Source organism: Camponotus vicinus, unplaced genomic scaffold (assembly GCF_025532165.1).
Source record: "Camponotus vicinus isolate PSW18456_S1 unplaced genomic scaffold, iyCamVici1.0 SCAF_1, whole genome shotgun sequence".
Taxonomy (NCBI): Eukaryota; Metazoa; Arthropoda; class Insecta; order Hymenoptera; family Formicidae; genus Camponotus; species Camponotus vicinus.
This window is the reverse complement of record NW_028141945.1, coordinates 16,452,830-16,476,128: the sequence shown is the minus strand read 5'-3', so window position 1 is coordinate 16,476,128 and position 23,299 is coordinate 16,452,830. Positions and strand designations below refer to the sequence as shown.

Genomic DNA, 23,299 nt, shown 5'->3' with positions numbered 1-23,299 from the left:
CTTTTTATATGTTATACTTGTTGCCCCCGCGTTAGCCGAACTTTGAGCTATTGCTTGCTCATATCCAGATTTTTTTTCATTTCTGCCTTTATTATGAAAATCTATAATGTCAATTATGTTATAATTATCAAGTTTACCCCAATTAAGTCCGATTGTTTTACTATTACTTACCGCTTGTGCAGAAGCGGCACTATTTGCTTCGGTCTTATCTTCAGAGTGTAAAGAGCTAATATGATATATTCCCCCATCATGATCATGTAATTTATATATATTTGTGCTGTGATCTTTGCCATATTTATGAATGTGAATATTAGATTATTTTATCCATAATAAGATTTAAATGTACCTCGTAGCAGCGACTGCATCGGATGCACTATTAGCTGCAGCAATGGTTCCTTTTTGACCATTATTTATAGCAACAGCATCAGATGCACTGTTTGCTCCGGTATTAGCGACCCCTTTTCTATTGTTTACAGCAGCAATAGCATCAGATGCACTGTTACTTCCGGCAATAGAAGTTCCTTCATGTTTATTATTCGTAGCAATAGCACTGCTTTGACCTGAAGCCGCGGCATCGCTGATTGCTCTTCTTCTTCGATCATAGATTATACGATATTTATCATGTTTCAGCCATAACTTCTCCTCTGAAGGATCTTGCTAGTTATCGTAGCTTCCATGATGATTGTAATATTCCCAAATCTTATGATTCTTTTGCTGTTTTATAGGATTTAATGAAATTGCGCTAGCTTGACTGTTAGCAGCAGCTACTGCGCTTTCGTATTTACTACCATGTACGCCACTGGCAGCGTTAGCACTAGCTGAAGCTTGTGAATCTGTGAGTGCATCATTCTTTCCATATGTTTCACTAGCAGCATTGGCACTAGCAGCAGCTTGTGTAGATGCAGCTGCATCATACTTTTTATATGTTATACTTGTTGCCCCCGCGTTAGCCGAACTTTGAGCTATTGTTTGCTCATATCCAGATTTTTTTTCATTTCTGCCTTTATTATGAAAATCTATAATGTCAATTATGTTATAATTATCAAGTTTACCCCAATTAAGTCCGATTGTTTTACTATTACTTACCGCTTGTGCAGAAGCGGCACTATTTGCTTCGGTCTTATCTTCAGAGTGTAAAGAGCTAATATGATATATTCCCCCATCATAATCATGTAATTTATATATATTTGTGCTGTGATCTTTGCCATATTTATGAATGTGAATATTATTCTCATCGTCTTTAACGTCACTATTCCATGCTTTATTTGCAGATATTGCACTAGCTGTTGCACCCGCAGCTGCAATAGCTTCCACATTTCCTTGATGAGATGCAGATGCGACATTCGCGTTCGCCGCTGATTGTGCATTAGATTCGGCAGATGATTCCCCTCTTCCACGAGATATACTTGCAGCATTTGCGCTGGCTCCTGCTCCTGCATTAGATTCGGCAGATGATCCGCCTCTTTCACGTGCGGCGCTTATTGCACTGGCGAGAGCTGTTGCTCGTACGTTAGCTAACGCATTTCCTCCATGAGATGAACTTGCAGAATTCGCGTCAGCTGATGCTTGTGCATTAGATTCGGCAGATGATCCACCTCTTTCACGTGCGGCGCTTATTGCACTGGCGATAGCCGCTGCTAGTGCATTAATTAACGCATTTCTTCCAGGAGACTCACTTGCAGCACTTGCGCTAGCTGCTGCTTGTGCATTAGATTCGGCAAATGATCTCCCTCTTCCACGAGATGCACTTGCGGCATTCGCGCTAGCTGCTGCTTGTGCATTTGATTCAGCAGATGATCCTCCTCTTGCACGTGCAGCGCTTATTGCACTGGCGAGAGCTACTGCTCGTGCATTAGCTATCGTATTTCCTCCATGAGATGAGCTTGCAGAGTTCGCACTAGCTGCTGCTTGTGTATTAGATTCGGCAGATGACCCCCCTTTTCCACGAGATACACTTGCGACATTCGCACTAGCTGCTGCTTGTGCATTAGATACAGAAGATGATTCACCTCCTCCACGAGATACACTTGCGGTATTCGCGCTAGCTGCTGCTTGTGCATTAGATTCGGCAGATGATCCTCCTCTTGCATGTGCGGCGCTTATTGCACTGGCGAGAGCCGCTGCTCGTGTGTTAGCTAATGTATTTCCTCCACGAAATGAGCTTGCAGAGTATGCGTTGGCTACTGCTTGTGCATTAGATTCGGCAGATGATCCCCCTTTTCCACGAGATACATTTGCGGCATTCGCACTAGCTGCTGCTTGTGCATTAGATACGGCAGATGATCCCCCTCCTCCACGAGATGTACTGGCGGCATTCGCGCTAGCTGCTGCTTGTGCATTAGATTCGGCAGATGATTCCCCTCCTCCACGAGATGCACTTGCGGCATTCGCACTAGCTGCTGCTTGTGCGTTAGCTAACGTATCTCCTCCACGAGATGAGCTTGTAGAGTATGTGTTGGCTGCTGCTTGTGCATTAGATTCGGCAGATGACACCCCTTTTTCAAGAGATACACTTGCGGCATTCGCACTAGCTGCTGCTTGTGCATTAGATTCGGCAGATGATCCTCCTCCTCCACGAGATGCACTTGCGGCATTCGCGCTAGCTGCTGCTTGTGCATTAGATTCGGCAGATGATTCCCCTCCTCCACGAGATGCACTGGCGGAATTCGCGCTAGCTGCTGCTTGTGCATTAGATTCGGCAGATGATCCTCCTCCTCCACGAGATGCACTTGCGGCATTTGCGCTAGCTGCTGCTTGTGCATTAGATTCGGCAGATGATCCCCCTCCTCCACGAGATGCACTGGCGGCATTTGCACTAGCTGCTGCTTGTGCATTAGATTCGGCAGATGATCCTCCTCTTGCACGTGCGGCGCTTATTGCATTGGCGAGAGCCGCTGCTCGTGTGTTAGCTAATGTATTTCCTCCACGAAATGAGCTTGCAGAGTATGCGTTGGCTACTGCTTGTGCATTAGATTCGGCAGATGATCCCTCTTTTCCACGAGATACATTTGCGGCATTCGCACTAGCTGCTGCTTGTGCATTAGATACGGCAGATGATCCCCCTCCTCCACGAGATGTACTGGCGGCATTCGCGCTAGCTGCTGCTTGTGCATTAGATTCGGCAGATGATCCCCCTCCTCCACGAGATGCACTGGCGGCATTTGCACTAGCTGCTGCTTGTGCATTAGATTCGGCAGATGATCCTCCTCTTCCACGAGATACACTTGCGGCATTCGCACTAGCTGCTGCTTGTGCATTAGATTCAGCAGATGATCCTCCTCTTCCACGAGATGCACTTGCGGCATTCGCGCTAGCTGCTGCTTGTGCATTAGATTCGGCAGATGATCCTCCTCTTGCACGTGCGGTGCTTATTGCACTGGCGAGAGCCACTGCTCGTGTGTTAGCTAATGTATTTCCTCCACGAGCTGAGCTTGCAGAGTATGCGTTGGCTGCTGCTTGTGCATTAGATTCGGCAGATGACCACCCTTTTCCAAGAGATACACTTGCGGCATTCGCACTAGCTGCTGCTTGTGCATTAGATACAGAAGATGATTCACCTCCTCCACGAGATGCACTTGCGGCATTCGCACCAGCTGCTGCTTGTGCGTTAGCTAACGTATCTCCTCCACGAGATGAGCTTGCAGAGTATGCGTTGGCTGCTGCTTGTGCATTAGATTCGGCAGATGACCCCCCTTTTCCAAGAGATACACTTGCGGCATTCGCACTAGCTGCTGCTTGTGCATTAGATTCAGCAGACGATCCTCCTCTTCCACGAGATGCACTTGCGGCATTCGCACTAGCTGCTGCTTGTGCATTAGCTAACGTATCTCCTCCACGAGATGAGCTTGCAGAGTATGCGTTGGCTGCTGCTTGTGCATTAGATTCGGCAGATGACACCCCTTTTTCAAGAGATACACTTGCGGCATTCGCACTAGCTGCTGCTTGTGTATTAGATACGGCAGATAATTCCTTTCCTCCACGAGATGCACTTGCGGCATTCGCGCTAGCTGCTGCTTGTGCATTAGCTAACGTATCTCCTCCACGAGATGAGCTTGCTGAATATGCGTTGGCTGCTGCTTGTGCATTAGATTCGGCAAATGACCACCCTTTTCCAAGAGATACACTTGCGGCATTCGCACTAGCTGCTGCTTGTGCATTAGATTCAGCAGACGATCCTCCTCTTCCACGAGATTCACTTGCGGCATTCGCACTAGCTGCTGCTTGTGCGTTAGCTAACGTATCTCCTCCACGAGATGAGCTTGCAGAGTATGTGTTGGCTGCTGCTTGTGCATTATATTCGGCAGATGACACCCCTTTTTCAAGAGATACACTTGCGGCATTCGCACTAGCTGCTGCTTGTGCATTAGATACGGCAGATGATCCCCCTCCTCCACGAGATGTACTGGCGGCATTCGCGCTAGCTGCTGCTTGTGCATTAGATTCGGCAGATGATCCCCCTCCTCCACGAGATGCACTGGCGGCATTTGCACTAGCTGCTGCTTGTGCATTAGATTCGGCAGATGATCCTCCTCTTCCACGAGATACACTTGCGGCATTCGCACTAGCTGCTGCTTGTGCATTAGATTCAGCAGATGATCCTCCTCTTCCACGAGATGCACTTGCGGCATTCGCGCTAGCTGCTGCTTGTGCATTAGATTCGGCAGATGATCCTCCTCTTGCACGTGCGGTGCTTATTGCACTGGCGAGAGCCACTGCTCGTGTGTTAGCTAATGTATTTCCTCCACGAGCTGAGCTTGCAGAGTATGCGTTGGCTGCTGCTTGTGCATTAGATTCGGCAGATGACCACCCTTTTCCAAGAGATACACTTGCGGCATTCGCACTAGCTGCTGCTTGTGCATTAGATACAGAAGATGATTCACCTCCTCCACGAGATGCACTTGCGGCATTCGCACCAGCTGCTGCTTGTGCGTTAGCTAACGTATCTCCTCCACGAGATGAGCTTGCAGAGTATGCGTTGGCTGCTGCTTGTGCATTAGATTCGGCAGATGACCCCCCTTTTCCAAGAGATACACTTGCGGCATTCGCACTAGCTGCTGCTTGTGCATTAGATTCAGCAGACGATCCTCCTCTTCCACGAGATGCACTTGCGGCATTCGCACTAGCTGCTGCTTGTGCATTAGCTAACGTATCTCCTCCACGAGATGAGCTTGCAGAGTATGCGTTGGCTGCTGCTTGTGCATTAGATTCGGCAGATGACACCCCTTTTTCAAGAGATACACTTGCGGCATTCGCACTAGCTGCTGCTTGTGTATTAGATACGGCAGATAATTCCTTTCCTCCACGAGATGCACTTGCGGCATTCGCGCTAGCTGCTGCTTGTGCATTAGCTAACGTATCTCCTCCACGAGATGAGCTTGCTGAATATGCGTTGGCTGCTGCTTGTGCATTAGATTCGGCAAATGACCACCCTTTTCCAAGAGATACACTTGCGGCATTCGCACTAGCTGCTGCTTGTGCATTAGATTCAGCAGACGATCCTCCTCTTCCACGAGATTCACTTGCGGCATTCGCACTAGCTGCTGCTTGTGCGTTAGCTAACGTATCTCCTCCACGAGATGAGCTTGCAGAGTATGTGTTGGCTGCTGCTTGTGCATTATATTCGGCAGATGACACCCCTTTTTCAAGAGATACACTTGCGGCATTCGCACTAGCTGCTGCTTGTGCATTAGATACGGCAGATGATCCCCCTCCTCCACGAGATGTACTGGCGGCATTCGCGCTAGCTGCTGCTTGTGCATTAGATTCGGCAGATGATCCCCCTCCTCCACGAGATGCACTGGCGGCATTTGCACTAGCTGCTTCTTGTGCATTAGATTCGGCAGATGATCCTCCTCTTCCACGAGATACACTTGCGGCATTCGCACTAGCTGCTGCTTGTGCATTAGATTCAGCAGATGATCCTCCTCTTCCACGAGATGCACTTGCGGCATTCGCGCTAGCTGCTGCTTGTGCACTAGATTCGGCAGATGATCCTTTCCTTGTACGTGCGGCGTTTATTGCACTGGCGAGTGCCACTGCTCGTGTGTTAGCTAATGTATTTCCTCCACGAGATGAGCTTGCAGAGTATGCGTTGGCTGCTGCTTGTGCATTAGATTCGGCAGATGATCCTCCTCTTCCACGAGATGCACTGGCGGCATTCGCACTAGCTGCTGCTTGTGCATCAGATTCGGCAGATGATCCCCTTCCTCCACGAGATGCACTGGCGGCATTCGCACTAGCTGCTGCTTGTGCGTTAGCTAACGTATTTCTTCCACGAGATGAGCTTGCAGAGTATGCGTTGGCTGCTGCTTGTGCATTAGATTCGGCAGATGACACTCCTTTTTCAAGAGATACACTTGCGGCATTCGCGCTAGCTGCTGCTCGTGCGTTAGATTCGGCAAATGATAAAGCTGAAGCACTAGCGCTCGTTTTACTCTGCGCGGATGATTGTCTTTTTCCATGTGCATTTGCTTGATCGTAAGCTACAGCGTTAGCGAATGTTTTGGCATCACTGTAAACGGTATATTTTTCTTTCGTATTGCTTGATGCATTTGCTTCTGCTTTAGCTTGCGCATTGGCTAATGCTATGTCATTCTCAAATGCGTATGTTAAAGACAAATAAGCTATAATGAAGCCTAGAGTAAGCTTCATTTTGCTGAAGTTTTGGTAACTGATACTGAATACTAGCAAACCGACGGTTTTATATGCATACAGTAATTGTAATAATAAACATTTCTTGCCTATATGACTCAGGATGTAAATTTCCTCGTGCTCCGTTGTCGCATGCTTTTCAACTGTTGCAAATGTGTTTTATTTTAGATATGCTACTTCGCTTTGCCGCCCTTTTATTATTACAGCCGAATCTACAAGTCAAAATCAATACTTATTTCATATGTTTTAGTCTTTTTTTTTTAGAATCAATACTTATCCATAACACATTGGTTGTTGTTTAAATATGGAATTATGAAAATATATTTATGTTATTACAATTCATTGCATCCTGTAAAGCATGTTTTGCATATTTTTACTTAAATTAAATAAGCTTTTTGTTTTCTTTTTAATTAGATATATCATATTATTTTATCTCAAAATATAAAATAGTAATATTAATTTTGTGAACTATATTCTTGCCAAATGTAATTTAATTATTTTAATTACTTAAATTTAGCATAATTAAGATATATATAATATTTTTCATTATTTATTTATTTTTAAATTATTCATTTACACATGGTTTCCTTATCTAAATAAAAAGACACAAAAATCTAATGAAGAGACACAAAATACAAAAATAAAGTTAAGTTCAATCATGTTAGATAATTCGAGATAACGCAAAAATACAATTTAGCATTCGTGTTTTTCTACAATACTTTTTCTCAAAGATACTTTAAATTGAAATGTTCCGTGTCGCAATATCTTTAATGACAATGACGGTGATTGCCTCAATATTATGACCGAAAATTTGTGAAAACGACGGCCGGATTTAACTAATCTGTTTGATCACACACATTTTCAGGTACACAGGTGATAATGGCAGTATGCTAATTATAGCTTACTAATGCGCGCAGCTGGATATGGTTGTCATATCTTCTCCTTTGTAGCTGTTGCATGAAATTATATGGAATAAATAGTAATGCTTGTACTTGTGTATGTGTCACGACATAAGGTATACATATCTGTTCTAGCATCCGGAAATGATTCGCCGTTAAATAGTATCGTATTTACGTAAAAGCTTTAGAGCGAGTAATTATGAACGAATTAGAAGGTCATTCGCTGGCAATGGGTCATATTTGCTGCCACGATCATCGCAAAGTTTTACGTGTGATTCAACGCGGAAGGGTAGGTATATTAACTGGTTATATATCAGAGAGTAATAGAGATCCGACGCACACACCCCTGTTGGTTCGCTCATATGTTGTTCATATTAACTTGCATGCATTACTACTGAAATTAAATCCGTCAGTAATTAGCGGCATTATAGATATCGATATCGGAATACAGCGAGGAATACGGCAAAGTATCAGTTGCGATGAAAATATGAGCAATAAAATTTATTGAAAAGCAAAAGAAACTCGCTTGCTTATTAATTTCTTTTAACAAAAACATAGAGGAGGAAAATTGTTTTTTTTTTAAATTGGTTGCACACACCGGTTTCTGTAAACGCGCGTAATCTTCATCGTCAAGGATAAATGTTTGCTGAATAATATATGCGCCATTAACGTTATCTGCAATGTAGCCAATGTTGTCGGATAACGATTATTTGTTGCAATTGCGCAAATCTGCAGGGATCATTAGGATCCGCTAGGAAGTATACGTGATACCATCTCGTGCATTCATGAAGCTAGAAACTCATAACTGACAGTTTAGAGTCCATTAGCCAAGCCTAATTGCCTGGCGGTTACCTGAAATACTGTGAGTTTTCGGATTTATTATGACCGCCTCTAGTAATTAGGAATTTAACCTATTATCGTATCGCTTTGTGCTCACAATGCTTAATCCGTCATGCAAATTAGGATTCTATTTGCATATCGCTGTTATTCAGGTTATTATCGCGTATATATAACAATCTCTCGTTCTACCACTCGATGAATAAAAATAACAACTGAGTATTATAATATGTTATTTGTGGCTTCCACGATAAATATCGGGAGATAAAATTGGTGCAGTTTTATCGTATCGAGGTAGTTCCTCGCGTGCTTGCGAAATGACTGTAAGACTGTCATCTTAATGGGATAGCAATTACTTAAATTGCATTAAATGAATATTATCGCGCCGAGTCTGCTTTAACCCAAATTTGCTCCTCAAGTGATACACAAGAAGAGGTAATAACTGTCGATATTTTAAAAGACCTTTGAAATAAATTGCATTTCTTTATGCGCAACATTTATCTCAATATTACATTGAACGTAAAGACAGGTTATTTATAATTTTGTTATCTAATTTTACAATTTTCTTGATTTAATTATATTATTTAATTATTATTATTATTTCATTTTTTTATTTATGTTCGTATTATTATTTTTACAAGTATTATTAAAAGATAAAATTAATTCTAGAATGATTTGTATAATATAAGGCATAAATATAGGATATTGCAGAAATTACGACAGTTTTTAATTGAAAACATATTTCAACAACGAATATTTTCTTATCATAAACTCTTTTCTTATTATAATGATTATGATTAATAATGACATGCAGATATATAGTAGTAATATAAGAAAGAAAAATATGAAAAAAAATAAAAGATAAAATCACTTACTTGATCGAAAAAGGTTTATCCAAAATAATGTAACAGGAAAATGTTATAAAATTCTTATCGCCAATACTTTGCAGCAGAATACAATTCATGAATAAAAACCGAACGTACTGTGATATAAACAGAAAAGAAAATACAGCTGGATACTATCAATTTCATCGAAGTCATATGCTTTGCAGTAACGTACAGGTGGGGCTGACATATCTGAAACGGGCGATTTAGCAAATATTGACTCGCAAGAAACAGTTTATCTCGTCGCTGGGAGGTGGTACCTATAAAAGATGGATCGAACAAAGCGATCAGTACATGTCTCATTCGTACGTGAAACATATATTTCTGCCTGACATTTATCGATCTCGACGCGATTAATTTCGCCGAGATTGGATTTGTTAATTCGATTAATTGTTTTATCGAGGATACTACTCGTAAAACTCGTTTGGTAATGAGTCACTTTCTACTCACACGTTTCATGTTTGTCTTTGACGCAAGGACCACTTTTTTTCTTCATCCGTATCGTTGTCGCACAGTCATGCCTGTCGCACGCGCGGAAATACGGCCGAGGCGTGAAATAAAGTGGGTAACGTGTAACGTTGTATTTTTCAGGGAAACATTTAGCCCGTCGTCGAGAAAATTCGAATTAACGTTGATCGTTGTATAACGGGGCGGAAGATTCGATAATGCGAAATATATGCACGAGTACTGGCGGTTGTACCTCTGCTGGGGCTGACGCGCGAACAATCGTGCATTTTTATCAGGATGGTGCTTCTCGTAAATCCGTCGGGGATGTTGAGGTAAGTGCTCGGTTGCATGCATCGTTCGATACCTCTTGTCGCATTCTCCTCTTCCTTCCTCTTCTTCCACTTCTTCTTCGAGTCTCTCGCTTCCTCGAGTAATTTAAAGTCAAAGTCCCGCACCCTCTAACGTGACGTCCTGGTAGAAAGTTACACGTGGACGCGCGTAAGTCATCCGATGTTCTCTCGGTGCGATAAGATAAAAGCTAAATAGTCTGCTAATTAAAGACTCCCGTTGACTCACCATACCACCACGAAGACTGAAAGAAGAAAAAAATGACGAAGCCATCATTTTTTGAAATAAATGCTAACCGTTAGTGTAGTTATCTAGGTGAGATACGTTATCACATTTCGAATAACTGATATAATTATCAAGAAATGATTTACGTAATATTTCATAGAAGTTATTTATTTAATTTAAAGAGGAAGAGTAAATACACATAGTACATTTTTTTATATTTAAAAAAATAATGATTTAAAAGAATTTTGAAATTATTAAAAAAATTATCATACATATAAATTTGATATTAAAAAAATATAAACGAGGAATAATTATAATTGATCGTTAGTGAATCCAAATAATAATTAATCACACTTAAAATTTATTTCAAGGTAGGTTAAATTGAGATGTATTTGTTTCTACATGAATGTGTGTTACATCGAATAAGTGTGTCTTCGATAGTGCAATATTTTTGAAGTAATAAACGGAAATCGAGCCGGTTGGGAAAGCAATTCTCGGTCTCCGGCTGACAAAGCGAATGCGCCAACATATCGTCAATATTGACGCAAGATAGTTTCCACCTCCGCAGGATAAGTCTTTCACTTCCTTGAAATCGTCGTGCTTATCGTGGGCCAGCCAGCCAGCCTTCCTTCTAAAAACAAACAAGCTTGAGAAATCGGTGGAAAATCTCCGTCGACGTTCTCACAAATCAAATTCGCCGGCTCGGATCTTTCACTCGAGTACACGCGCGCCATAGTTTTAATAATAAACCCTCGGGGAGTTAATTGCGTAACTCTCATCTCCGCCTATTTCAATCCAAACGAAAAACAACTGTACAAAGAACCGGCAGGGCTAAATTCGGAATCGATCGGGGACGATAATTCAATCTATGGTGGATTCTCCCGCAGAAGAGAATCTCCGTCCCTTCACTCCTCTTCCTCTTCACCTAGAAGTGATACGGAGACCAGATCGTAGATACGAAGTGCCAGGCCAGCTTTATCTCTTATTTGTGGCCCCGTAGATTCTTGAAGCCGTCGACCGACCCTCCTCTCCCACCCTCTTTCTACTCTCGTCCATTGTTCCTTCCGTTTTCCTCCACCGGCAGCTCTGGTTCTCTAGGTGCTATCCCGGCATCTTTTTCCCGCACCCTTCCCTCGTCGCGTAGTCTTGTCCGTTCTGTTATTCCCTTTCCTCCGATTTCCCGGTCCGTGTTAACTCGCGAGGGACAAACGCTGATCTCGTTCAAGTGTATACGAGCGCGACAAGCCACCGCTTCGCTTGTATCCCGTACGTTCCGAGTGGCTCGAATCTCCCTATCGGCGACGCTAGCAGAGAGACAGGTAGCTGTTAGCTTATGTAGATTAAATTGTTTCGAAGAAGCCCGACTGCTGTTTATTCATCGCGAAACGACGGTGCTCGAGATAAACGGAACGATCCAGGGACCGCGAGAGAGGTCCTTGCTTGGCGCTTTCGAAACGCCGAGAGAATCCTTGACGATGGTGCATAGATGTTGGAGGAGAAGCGGAAGGGGAGACAGGGAGGAGCACGATGCACTTCTTCCTCGCAATTCCGAGGATCCGCATAATGCAACGTACGCGTGCACTACGTTTCCACCGCGCGTTTTATGGCCGGCTTCGAATTATCGATCGCGATTCGGAATTCCTTCGTGCGAACGTTTCGAACAATCGACGAAATGGATTTTAAATGCATAGCTCAGAGTGAAAAACAGTGTCTATTCTGATACAAATACGTTATGTTATAGATTTACATTTTGCAACCTGCCGCAAGCACCGCTAATGATTGATTTAGTGCAATTCAAAAAATACATTCGCTTTTTTCCACCTGAATGATCGTTAACGAAGATGTGGCGAAGCCCGGTGATGCTTCTATAGATGTTTGTTTTTTGAATGGCGAAAATTATCGGAGAAAACTACATTGAATACACAACAGATGCGCGTTACGCATATTTCGCGGAAGGAAGACCCAGAACTGGTTTAATGAATAACCGTGTTATGCCGTATCGTAGCAGATGCGATAGAACAAAACAGTGAATTCCAGTGGGATACGGCACTCGCCTCTTTTAAATTCAACTTTGTTTTATCGCGCTAATTTCCACAATATATGCGATACGCGCTGCTTAACTGTTGCAGCAAACTACCGGCGCTTTTTTTTTCTTCTCCTTGTCGAGTTTTGACATTTGCTGCAACATTACCAGCGTAATGAAAAATTCAAACAGTGATAATTAAAAACAACCTGGATGTAAAGCCGGATTTAAGCTGTTTAAACGGACGATCTGACAAATAAGTTTGCATTTGTATAATTTTGTATCCGTGATGAGAGTATTTGATGTGAACGATTGACGCGAAAAATGGAATCGAAAATTCAATGGATCCTCAGTTTTACACACAAAACTGTTCTGTTTCGTTTGTTGGTTCGCTGGTTTGAATAGTACGAACGGGGCTTGAGATGGTAGCGTGATATTGAGTGCGCGTGCGGTGCAAGGCGCGGAAGGCCAGTGCACCGGACGAGAGAGGGTAATTAATTCCGGCCGTAGCCCTTCTAAATTGCGACAAAATTAAAGCCATGGCGTAACGAAGGTCGCGTAGCCCGGCCGCCGGTAAAGGACGCCACTTTTACGGTGTGCATATTTCATCATCAATTGCGCACCGCGGGAACCCTCGAGTAGATGGATGCAGTAGCGATGCGTTGCGAGCGCTGGGACCCGCAGAGTCCCCGAGGCTTATCCGACAGGGAGTAACACGATGGAACCGAGTAGCAAAGCGAGACAAATCTTCAAGCGACGCCAATCTGCCGGATTAAAATATCATAAAAAGGTTTTACGCGCTCGTGAAATTACTGGGTGGGCGATTCTCTGTTACCCTCGTCCTCGGGGGGAATCACGATTCGGTATGACTCACGCAAAGGGAATATAACGTTTGATTGCCGATCGCGCGATGCATACCGCTATCAATTTATTTGATAAATCAGCTGTAATCTAACTAATCAGATTTGCTAGAAATAACACTCTGAAAAAGAGAGTGTTTGAAAAGATTTCACTTTGTTACAAAGTGTTGAAGCGTAAACATCTCATAAAGCTAAATAAACGTATGCGTACGAAGTGCACGTATCTGAAGAGATTAAAGCGGTCGGTGAGCGGTGAGCCGAGAAAGAGAAGCGAGAAGAAATTGGGTTGCGTGTTGAGTGGCTAACGAGCGTCCGCCGGAATAAGAACAACAAAGCATGGGAGATGGGACACGACTTCCGTGCTTCGAAACGAGGAGCAGCGACGCGTGGAATACGCGCCGTTATGCTTCAGGACGCATCGATCGTGCTTGTCGCGTGGGGAATCGCGTGCGAATCATAATCGTCGATAGATTTCTTGGCCAGTGAAAAAAAGCAAGTTTATAATAGATCATATTTTTTACCTATCTTTTCGAAACCCTGTCGATTGACGATAACCTCGCTATTTATTTTCCTCTAATTTAATCGGCATCAAATCGATTACATCAATCTTAACTTCCGCGCGGATTTTTCGACGACATTCGCAAAAATTGTATCGAGTAAAGCGCGTCGCGAAGTACGCTTGCGACAGAGAACTACTCGCCGAAAGTCGTTAGTCTTCCATAGATATCGCAGCCCACCGGCGGCGTTCTCTCTGAGGAATTCATCTTGTCCCTTGCATCTTTGATCTTGATAAATGCGCGCTGCGAGAACAGGGACGATTTTTGCTCGGCTACCGAATCGTACCCGGGCGACATGACGGGTGTTATTCTTCATCACGAATTTCTGGTTGTACCGGTCACGTGAAAGCTTCGCCTCTTTCTCGTAATGATCGTGTGTGCCCGCTTATAACGGATTAATAATGACTTAATAATATATTATGCGTATCAAATTATAACAACGGACGACTTTTGCCCGAAAGAGAAATAATGGAAACGCGTAATTTCGCTACCGTGCACGAAGCTCTCATTTCGGAGCGTCGACAATGCAGTAATTTGCGGCAAGTTATTGCTTTTAATGCGACGCCGTTTCATCTAATTGCCTCTCCCTCCCCTCACCTCCCCCTCTCTCCCGCATACCACGAGTATCATCGTATTTTTAGCGCAATTAGTTGCATATCTCCGACTCACTCTTCCGTATCTTAATATCAGCGCAGCGTTCTCTGCAGAACTAAAATTCCTTTAAACGAGTTCTTCTAATAATTTTCTGCTCGGGGCCCGGCCACTTGCGAGCGAAGCAGGTGCTTTTCAAAGGATGAGAGCAGCGTGTTATATCGGCTCTAAGCGGATGGAAACATTTTCTCGTTAAAACGAGGAATTACGGGAGGGAAAATAAAGGAAGCCTTTTCAAAGCGTTAAACTAGTTCTGGCAATTAATGGCCGTGCCCGGCGACCTACGCGTGAATATCTCGCTGTTTTTGCTACACGTGGTGCTTCATTTCCAGACGCGCGTCAACTTGGAATATAGGTCCGTAATTAGCTGCCACTTAATATAATTAGTTTTTCGTTGGCCCCGATGTCTTGTCGCGTCCTCCCTCGTTCTTTCAATTCACCTCCGCTATTTTATTGTTCTTTATCTTTTCTTATTCCGCTCTTCCTTCCTGGGTCGCACCCTTCAGCGCTTTTCTTGTCGGTTTCTTCTTTCTTTATTCTACAAAACGACCGCTCTTGCCATAGAAACCTTGAGATCCCGGCGAGTCTCATCGTTAAAATTATGATCATTTCCGTGATTACCGCTGCCTTTCGCGGAACCTCTTCGTTCTCTGCAGAGCAATGCCACGCCTCGGCGCGTGAAAGCGCCAGAAATGAATACGCCACTGGAATAAAGGGTCGGAGCCCTTCATTTTCTCAGCGTTTGTCTTCTGATATGCAGCATTAATTCTTTTTCTTTTTTACTCGCATAAACGCTATTTATTTCCGTTCTGTAATCAACGATCTAAACGGCATTTATGTAGAACGTCTAGACTCACGTAATTATGACGTATATATATATGTATATATATATAATTTGTCAATCATATGTTATATACTACTTATTACTTTTTTCTCAGGCGAGAATCAATTTTATCAGCGCCATTTATTTTAATAGATTCTTCTCATTTTGCGATTCTTTGAGCAGGTAAGAGACAAACAATATACATAGCAGAGTCTCGATTAAGTCGATGTTAAAAACTGTATTTGCATTCCGCCGAGCGCGGAACGGATCTTAATCTAGGCGCCGCTGTCGTGATCCGATAAATGCAAATGTTGAGGTCTCTTTTTGCCGGCAACCCACGAATTTACCGAACGTATGCAGCGTTTATATGCGCGATTTCACCAAGCATTCTCGCGGATAAGTGCCGCCGTTTGCGGTTGTCTTTTTGAGTTTTAGCCCGGCATATCCGTAGCCACCGATCTTCTCGCTGGCCGACGTAAGAAATCAATGGGATGCAACTCCTGACTACGTTGGCATCTAATAGCCGGGCGATAGCACCGATTACGGTGGAACGTGTTCTTTGCATATTTTTCCGGCGGTTGGCGGCGGCCCAGAAAATTCGCCATAATAACGCGCCGCGGAATACAGTGTGTGTAAAACGTAACTGCCACTATACAAATAAATCCCAATGTTTCCCACCTCTTCCACGGCCCTCGGCTGTTCCTTTTTCCCGGCGTGTTTTCCCGTGCGGCAATTGCGCCGCCCGCAAATAGCCTGTGCCAACTGAGTTCTCGTAATCACATCGGGATCTTCCATTGTTCTTGGGAGAACCACTATGAAATTTATACCCATTATCATTGCCGGGCTACTTCGCCAACATTTCGCGTTATTACGTTTATGTTGTTAGCGGAAATCTCATTACTTATTACTTAATTCGAGAAATATAATGCTTTGCAATTGTTTTGGGAAAACGAAGAAATCGTGAGTTGCTTGATGTAACTCATTTATGCAAAGCGATGGAGGCAAAAATTCTACGAGTAACGTTTATGTATAATTATCATACCATGCGCAATAATGATTAAATTACTTTGACTAACTATTATTTGTATTTGCAGGGACAATATTATGTGCAACTGCGAGATACGCAAGAGTGTCACGGACGTAGGGCTATGAATAACGATGACTTAACCATTGGCCATTCATTCCGCTGCGCAAAGTGGCAGTCGTATTCAGGATAATAGGCATTTCATCGTCGATACATCATGGATTTTATTTTCGAAGCCAGGTGTATTTATTTTGAGCACGCGGACTTGGCTGCAGGTGCAAATCACCTCTTAATTTCAGGTTACAATCATTTTTAAAAGAGTTAATGGCATCGTTTGTCGATGTATCCACGGAACTGTGTCCACGAGCGAATGACGAATGGATTCGAGCTTGGAAAGGAAGTGCGAGGCAAGAATAGGTTGAAGTCTTCAGTTATACGTAAGTCGTAATCACGTCTATCGGCGAGCCACAATGTTGTGGATAACGGAAGACGCACTTTTGTTCTCTGATCGTGACCAGCCGCGATGAACATCGATAGAAGATTTCGCTCGGAGAACTAAACATTATTAAAAAATGATAATAAATATCCGCGATGATGAGTCATCCTTTCGAGACGAGGAGATGCATTTCAGATTCTTTCGAGACTTGGCATTTATTTTATTCAATTTTGTCGAGCGGTTCGTCGAATTTACCTTTAAGGCGATTGTATTTTGACCAGCAGTCTCATCGACATCCGCGAATAAAGCCTTTTTCTCGTCTCCCTCGACGCTTTGAGCGCGTTCGTATTCAACGAGCGGCGGATTATTACGATGGAAACGTGCGGGCAAGTCAAATCGACGTGCTGTAACAACGAAAACGAGTGTCATTGAGACACGCGCGAGTGAATGTATCGCGCTGTCAAGAGACTTCGAGACGGAATTCATTTAAACTCCGCTCGGACTCGTTTAGGCACAATGTAAGCGCGTTTGTTTAAGCGCCCCGCGTGATTCCATTTACAGATTTCTATGATTTCCGTCGACGTGCTCGGGGGAGAGAGAGAGAGAGAGAGAGTAGGGGAGCCTAACAATGCTTTATTCACGAAGTCGCGCGTTCGCGCAAACGTTGGGCGAAAGCGCTGAAACGGCGCGACGAAAACCGGGAAACAAGCGACGCATTCTAGAAGACAGACACTTTTCACGTTCGCACATTCAGCGAGCCTCCTTTGTTTCAGGTAATGCAGTGTATTCGTCGCCGCAGGATTTGGTATTCCAACAATACGTGCGCCTGGAAAAATGGTTCACTGCTGGCTGGCTGTCTCTCGGTTTGGTCTCTCTGCCTGTTGGTTTGGCCGAATTTCGCAGTTTCTCAGGTCGTCAAGCGAGTATGCGAAATTCACGAGGGAGAACGAGTATCGTTCGAACGTATGATTATTACGCAGTTAGCCGTTGCGCTAGAGTGCTTCTCTATGCTGACCTCTGTAACGTAACGTAATTAATCTTCGGGATTACTAGACAGGATAGAGGAATAGTCGACATCCTTATTAACGCGCTGAAGACGAAGGCGTATCAAAGTGGATTTTCTATCTTGAGAAAGTTATTAATGAATAAAAATAACTAAGGAGGAGAAATCGAGTGATTTTTGGCGCGGTTCGCTGCATTGTTTGATAAAATCGCGAATTATGCAAACACGCAAAGGAGAATGAACCCCGCGCAGATTGTACAGCTAATACAATCACGCTGATTATTCCAATTTCGCCGGACCCCTGAAAATTCGCATCTAATGGGATTTTAATGACCACCACGAGTAAGACAATTCTCGCGAGGCAATCCGCGATTAAAAAGCTAATTTTATTTAACATGAATGCGCATCGGAAAGTTTACTTTGTCGTCAATACTTTCACCTGATTAATAAGCTGACAATCTGTATCCATTTCATTTGTAAAACTAACAACTTGCTAAGAGTCTAATATTAACTGTCACCGAGGAAATAGATTTTTTTTCTCTGAATCCATCAAGAGAAATTAAAGCCACAAGTCTCTTTTTACAGACGTGATCGGGTTAGAATCCATTAAACAGACGCCGGGAGATGAACGTGGTTTTAATCACGGCGTCCTGTTCGCGGTTTCAGGGTTCGATGGCCGATCGCTCGTTGCATTTTCGGAGGATCGCTTTCGAAATAGCGGGCGCACGTGTAATCCGCGGAAAAGTCACGTTTGATCGCGCAGCCCTGGTGAAACGGGCAAAGTTCAGGCTCATAGCGAGATAGCGCATCGGCGAACGATGAGCTTTTACGCTTTCGCGCGATTTAAAGAGATACATCCATTGTGAATTATGCCTCGCTTCCCCGCACGATGACGAGCATCTCGCATCCAGTATTTACGGCCATTGTCTTCCTACTCGCGTTGCTCGGGGCTAGAGCGGCAACGGGCGCATCGTGATCGTTATTGAGGCGCGTGGGTTGTCCTCTTCATCCTCGTTCCCGTCCTCCTGTTCCGCGCGCGGTACCGGTCATCGGGGCGTACGATATATATTTCAGACTCGCCTTGTACGTATGCATGTATGTGTACCCACGATATGTTATGCGACCGCATTATATTATGACTTGGTGAGTGCACAAATCTCTTTTTTGCATAGCGCCTCTTACACAACGCACACGTTCCTTTTATTCTCGTGTTTTTTCCCTCGCACAATCAGCGATTTAAAAATTACGCGCCTGCTTTTACACGTGTATATAAGCCTCGGCCGCTAATTGAGGTCGTAACGACGACGTAATTTGGCAATGGACGTTACGTCAGATGAACCTCGTGCGCTGATGCGCGCGAACGCGATCGACGATGCCGCGTTAATGAGATCGGCGGGATTTTATTAAAATTATTAATACGCGTGTATCTTTCGAGAGATGCCCCGTCGATTAAAGTCACTCGTTAGCGGATATTTTCGAGTAATACGAGCCATGGCAAATGCGATGCCTCTCGTAACAGCACGTACGAGCATACGTACTACACGCGCGAGTATTTTATACCCGAGTATATCCACTCGTTGCGGCGCATACAGTTATAATTGCCGCGATTCCGAAGGGGCACGGTTGCGGCTACGTCTGTGATCAGTCTTGGATCCTGAATATCTCGGAGATTACGATTTTCGCGGGGCTAAATAAATTATTAAGCTGTCCGCTCTCCGTCCGTTCCTCGGATCCTCCTTTAATTCCGTTTTCTCTTTTTTACATCTTTTTCTCACCCTTTTACCTCATATATTAACAATACTATAACGGATACACGTTAAGGTTGAAAAATTACTCATACTCGAGACTGAATTTTTTATAAAAGAGAATCAGAAAATAAACTTGTCAAAATTGTAGTTTTGTTTTAATTATTTAATGCAGTCTTTTCTGTAGTCCACCACGATATCGTTTAATATTTTTGTTATAATTACCGAAAAAATTGTAATGATAATGAAATATAATTAATGTAATTAAATGTAACGTATTAATTTTTAGTCTTAATATATATTAATGAATTTTATTTCTCAGTCAGAAAATCACAATTATTAAAATCGAAGAGAGACTGCGTTGAGTTTGAATTTATTTGCAAGAATAACAAGGAAAAAGCAAACACGTGAAAATTAGATACGCTGCGAATACCTACACAAAAAGAGAAGAGAAATTTTCCGTGTATTATTGCATTAACTTCCTCCGATCGGGGAATCGTGTAACTTTTCCTCTTATTCAATGTGATTTCAATCACTGTGTGGGCATTATCCTTAATATACGGTTCAATGAGAAATCATAGACGTCGACGGGCCAAAGTAACTACTATTACGGAGAGAGATGCGCGCGCGCAATTTCATTCTCACGATAATCGGGACTCCCTCGATTTTCTCCCGTACAATGATTTTTTATCGAGCGTCTGTAATCTTTAGTGGAAACAAAACCATTCTTCGCCGAGATTTATCGGGCCCCGGTCTCTCTGCAATGAACGAACGAAGCGAGTAACGGCGCTCGGGCCGCACTCGTGCCGTGCGCACGTAGATAACTTTCTCCGGCATGATAAGCCGTAAGGTATAAATCTGAATTGTTTTTATAATTCCTGCGGTGAGATGAGGTATCGAGATAACGGGGATTCTAACGAAGTCTGTAATTTGCCGACACCGCGATGACCGCGTGCGCGGCCGCACGTTAGCGAGTCGCGATGGATCGTGATTTAAACCAATCGACGCCTGATGGATACGAGAAAAAAGCGTACCCTCATTGTGGCGCATAATATTGGTCGATCGTTACGTGAACAATTCACCTTCGTTACACTTCGTGTATTTTAAATCCGCACTCTTTTGAAGCTCTAATTTCAGCTCTTTACGCAAGGATTAAAATTTCAACTTTCGAATTAAACCGATGATCTTTCATAGATCAAAAGGCTTGACATTAAGATATTCTATTTGAATAATGAATTAAGAGAAACTTGGGGTAGCATGAAGTGAAAATTTCGAAACAATTAAAATATGTTACGTAACTATTAATTTTGGCTACTTTTTCAGGTATATCTATTTTTCAACACGATGTACTAGGTGTATAAAAAAAACACGCAAACATGTTTGGTGTCCGACAGCTTATAAATATGTATCTCGTTGTAAAGCTATCACTGTGCACTAAGCGCTATAAATACATGGTGTCCAGCAAACGTCGGTGAGCGCAATGTTTCCGATGATTTATATCCGGTGAAACGTAATTGGACATCACCGCAGAGAGTGCTTCCTATATGTATAGAGTGTGTGATGTTGGGAGCTGATAAAGATTGTCTACGATAACGCTTCGTTACCATTTAACATTCTGACAATCGACACGCGTGATATAAATGCTGGGAGAATGCATTAACGTTCTTTGTGTCAAAATTTAGCGCCCGTTTATAACGACACACCAGCATATTGCTAGTACTTTGATTAACAAATATCAGAATTATCTTACTTAATTTTATTTATATTTTGAAAATATAGAAGACCCTAGACGAGTATTTCTTTCATTGCTGATGATTATAAAATTTGAAGCATGCCTTCTATTCTAGTAGATGCATTTCGTATTGAAACTATGCAATGTTCTATTAAAATTACCAACTCTGCCAGTAACACAGATACATTGGCCGTTCTATTAAGTACTTTACATCATGATGATGTTATAGTCTGAAAGCGGACACTCACTGAATGAGCTTGTTTTAGTAAAGCGGTCATATTGGGAGAGAGACAGAAAGAGAGAGAGAGAGAGAGAGAAGGGGAGAAAAAGGGGGAGGGAAAAAGAGAGAGAAAGAACAACCTGCTCCACGTGCGCTTGGTCGCGGACAGGCTTCTCTCGTCATCATGTTACCCTGTTCTCCATACTCATCTGACGTGTACAAGGGCCAACAAGGAACGAAGGAGATACGATTTGGCGCCGATGCTTTTTAAAGCATGGCAGTACGCGCCGAGACAGCGCATGTCAGCGATATTGGATTTACCTACGAACGCGCATATCTCCCGCTTCGGGAAGTATCGGTGAATATATTGGACTCGCTCGGAAGTTTCGACGTGTGAGTGTGAGACAAGTATAATGGCATTATGTCTGCGACGCAACTCGTCAGAAAATGCCCAACTTCCGCTTCTTCCTCTACCCATTTCTCTCTACCTGTGCCCGTCCTTTCCTCCTCTCCTCCGTTTTTGATGTCGTTTCAGTACAAGCGGATGCATCGAGCTCATTCGCTGTGCTAGATGTCTATATATAAGTCATATGTACATCATATATCCAAACATACGAAAGTTATATAACTATTAGAAATTGTATTTATTGAGACTCATTATATAATATTATATGATAAATTTTTTTTCTACATAATTTTTGAGATTATTAATTGATTGAAATTATTGATTTTAAAGGATAAAATTAGAACGTAATTCGAATAAGACTGGTAAATCATGTCGAATATACACAAGTGCACCTTACACTATTGGCAAACATGTATATTCTGTATTTTACTTTATGACGCAAAAATTAATAATCTAAACTAACTTTGCCAGTGTGTTTCAGACAGTACCGTTCCACGTATTGACCATATCACAAATTCATGGATTTCCAAAGTACAAGAGTAAACTCGGTGTATCCAGTAGATGAGACACGAGCACTTTAGGGAATAAGCTACTAGTATTTCGATGTCTCAATTGCGAATTACAGAACTCTAAAGTACGAGAGTAAACTCGGTATAACGTCATTACCTTACCTGCCGATCTGCCTGTAAGCCTAGAATTTGTTCGTGGAACTTGGGTATCATAACTCGCGAATATGTCGAGCAGTACAAATTACTTTGCTATATATATAATAGCATGATCTACAGAGTTGTCGGAGTACAATATATCATATATGCATAATTACATTCTTCAAATAAAAAATAACCATTTTTTTCGTGAGAATGTATATAGTAAGCGATTTATGATATATATGCGTAATTATTGATTATATGTGGTATTTATTAAATTTATCAATGCAATTGTTTTTATTGTATTATTCTATGCAAATTTTGACAATTGCATTAAGATCATTATTAAAGCGACATAATTAAAGCATGAATAATTCTCTGTATTATACACATTTCCTGCATTGCAAAATTTGTTCATACATTATCACTTAATTTTTTATAGTTGATAATAAATAGTTATGAAAATATCACTTATAATAATAATTAATATTATATATATAATTTATATTTTATAAATAAATAATTCATAATGAAATAAATCTAATTTAAAACATGCAATTGCGTGCACGAGCAAAAAATATTATAAAGATAATTATAAGTTAAATTTATTTTATTTTAAACTCCATTAATTTAGTAATAACTTTCAAAAAATATTCTATATTAATATTCTGTATTTATGTGCAGGTTCATTTTAATAATGTTTAAAACTACACTCAAATAATTAATGTATTATTAATGCAAGAGTATGTGTATTTTGTTACACAAATAATTTTTCCATATACGTTATGTACATATAATATAGTAAATGAATGAAATTTTATCATTATTAAATTTTCATTATTAAATAATGAAATAATAACGCGAAAAATATCATTAAATTT

At 42.2% G+C, this 23,299-nt stretch overlaps 2 protein-coding genes and 1 long non-coding RNA gene across 3 annotated transcripts; 1 reads left to right on the top strand and 2 right to left on the bottom strand.

Annotated features, from left to right (window-relative positions):
- Positions 1-657: 657 nt before the first annotated feature.
- On the bottom strand, positions 658-3,791 carry LOC145959257 (uncharacterized). Its single transcript, XM_083077917.1, is given in 5 exon segments — positions 658-997; positions 1,087-1,469; positions 1,533-1,597; positions 1,655-1,811; positions 1,875-3,791. Coding segments are annotated over 5 exon segments (2,862 nt in total).
- A 27-nt stretch (positions 3,792-3,818) lies between these two features.
- LOC145970522 (uncharacterized) lies at positions 3,819-6,365 on the bottom strand. The gene is given in 3 exon segments (XM_083097369.1): positions 3,819-4,675; positions 4,808-5,993; positions 6,069-6,365. Coding segments are annotated over 3 exon segments (2,340 nt in total).
- Positions 6,366-9,587: 3,222 nt separating this feature from the next.
- On the top strand, positions 9,588-19,596 carry LOC145977633 (uncharacterized). The gene is made up of 4 exons (XR_014440595.1): positions 9,588-9,698; positions 9,863-10,050; positions 16,300-16,666; positions 17,439-19,596. It is a non-coding gene; the product is annotated as an uncharacterized LOC145977633 (long non-coding RNA).
- Positions 19,597-23,299: the final 3,703 nt, after the last annotated feature.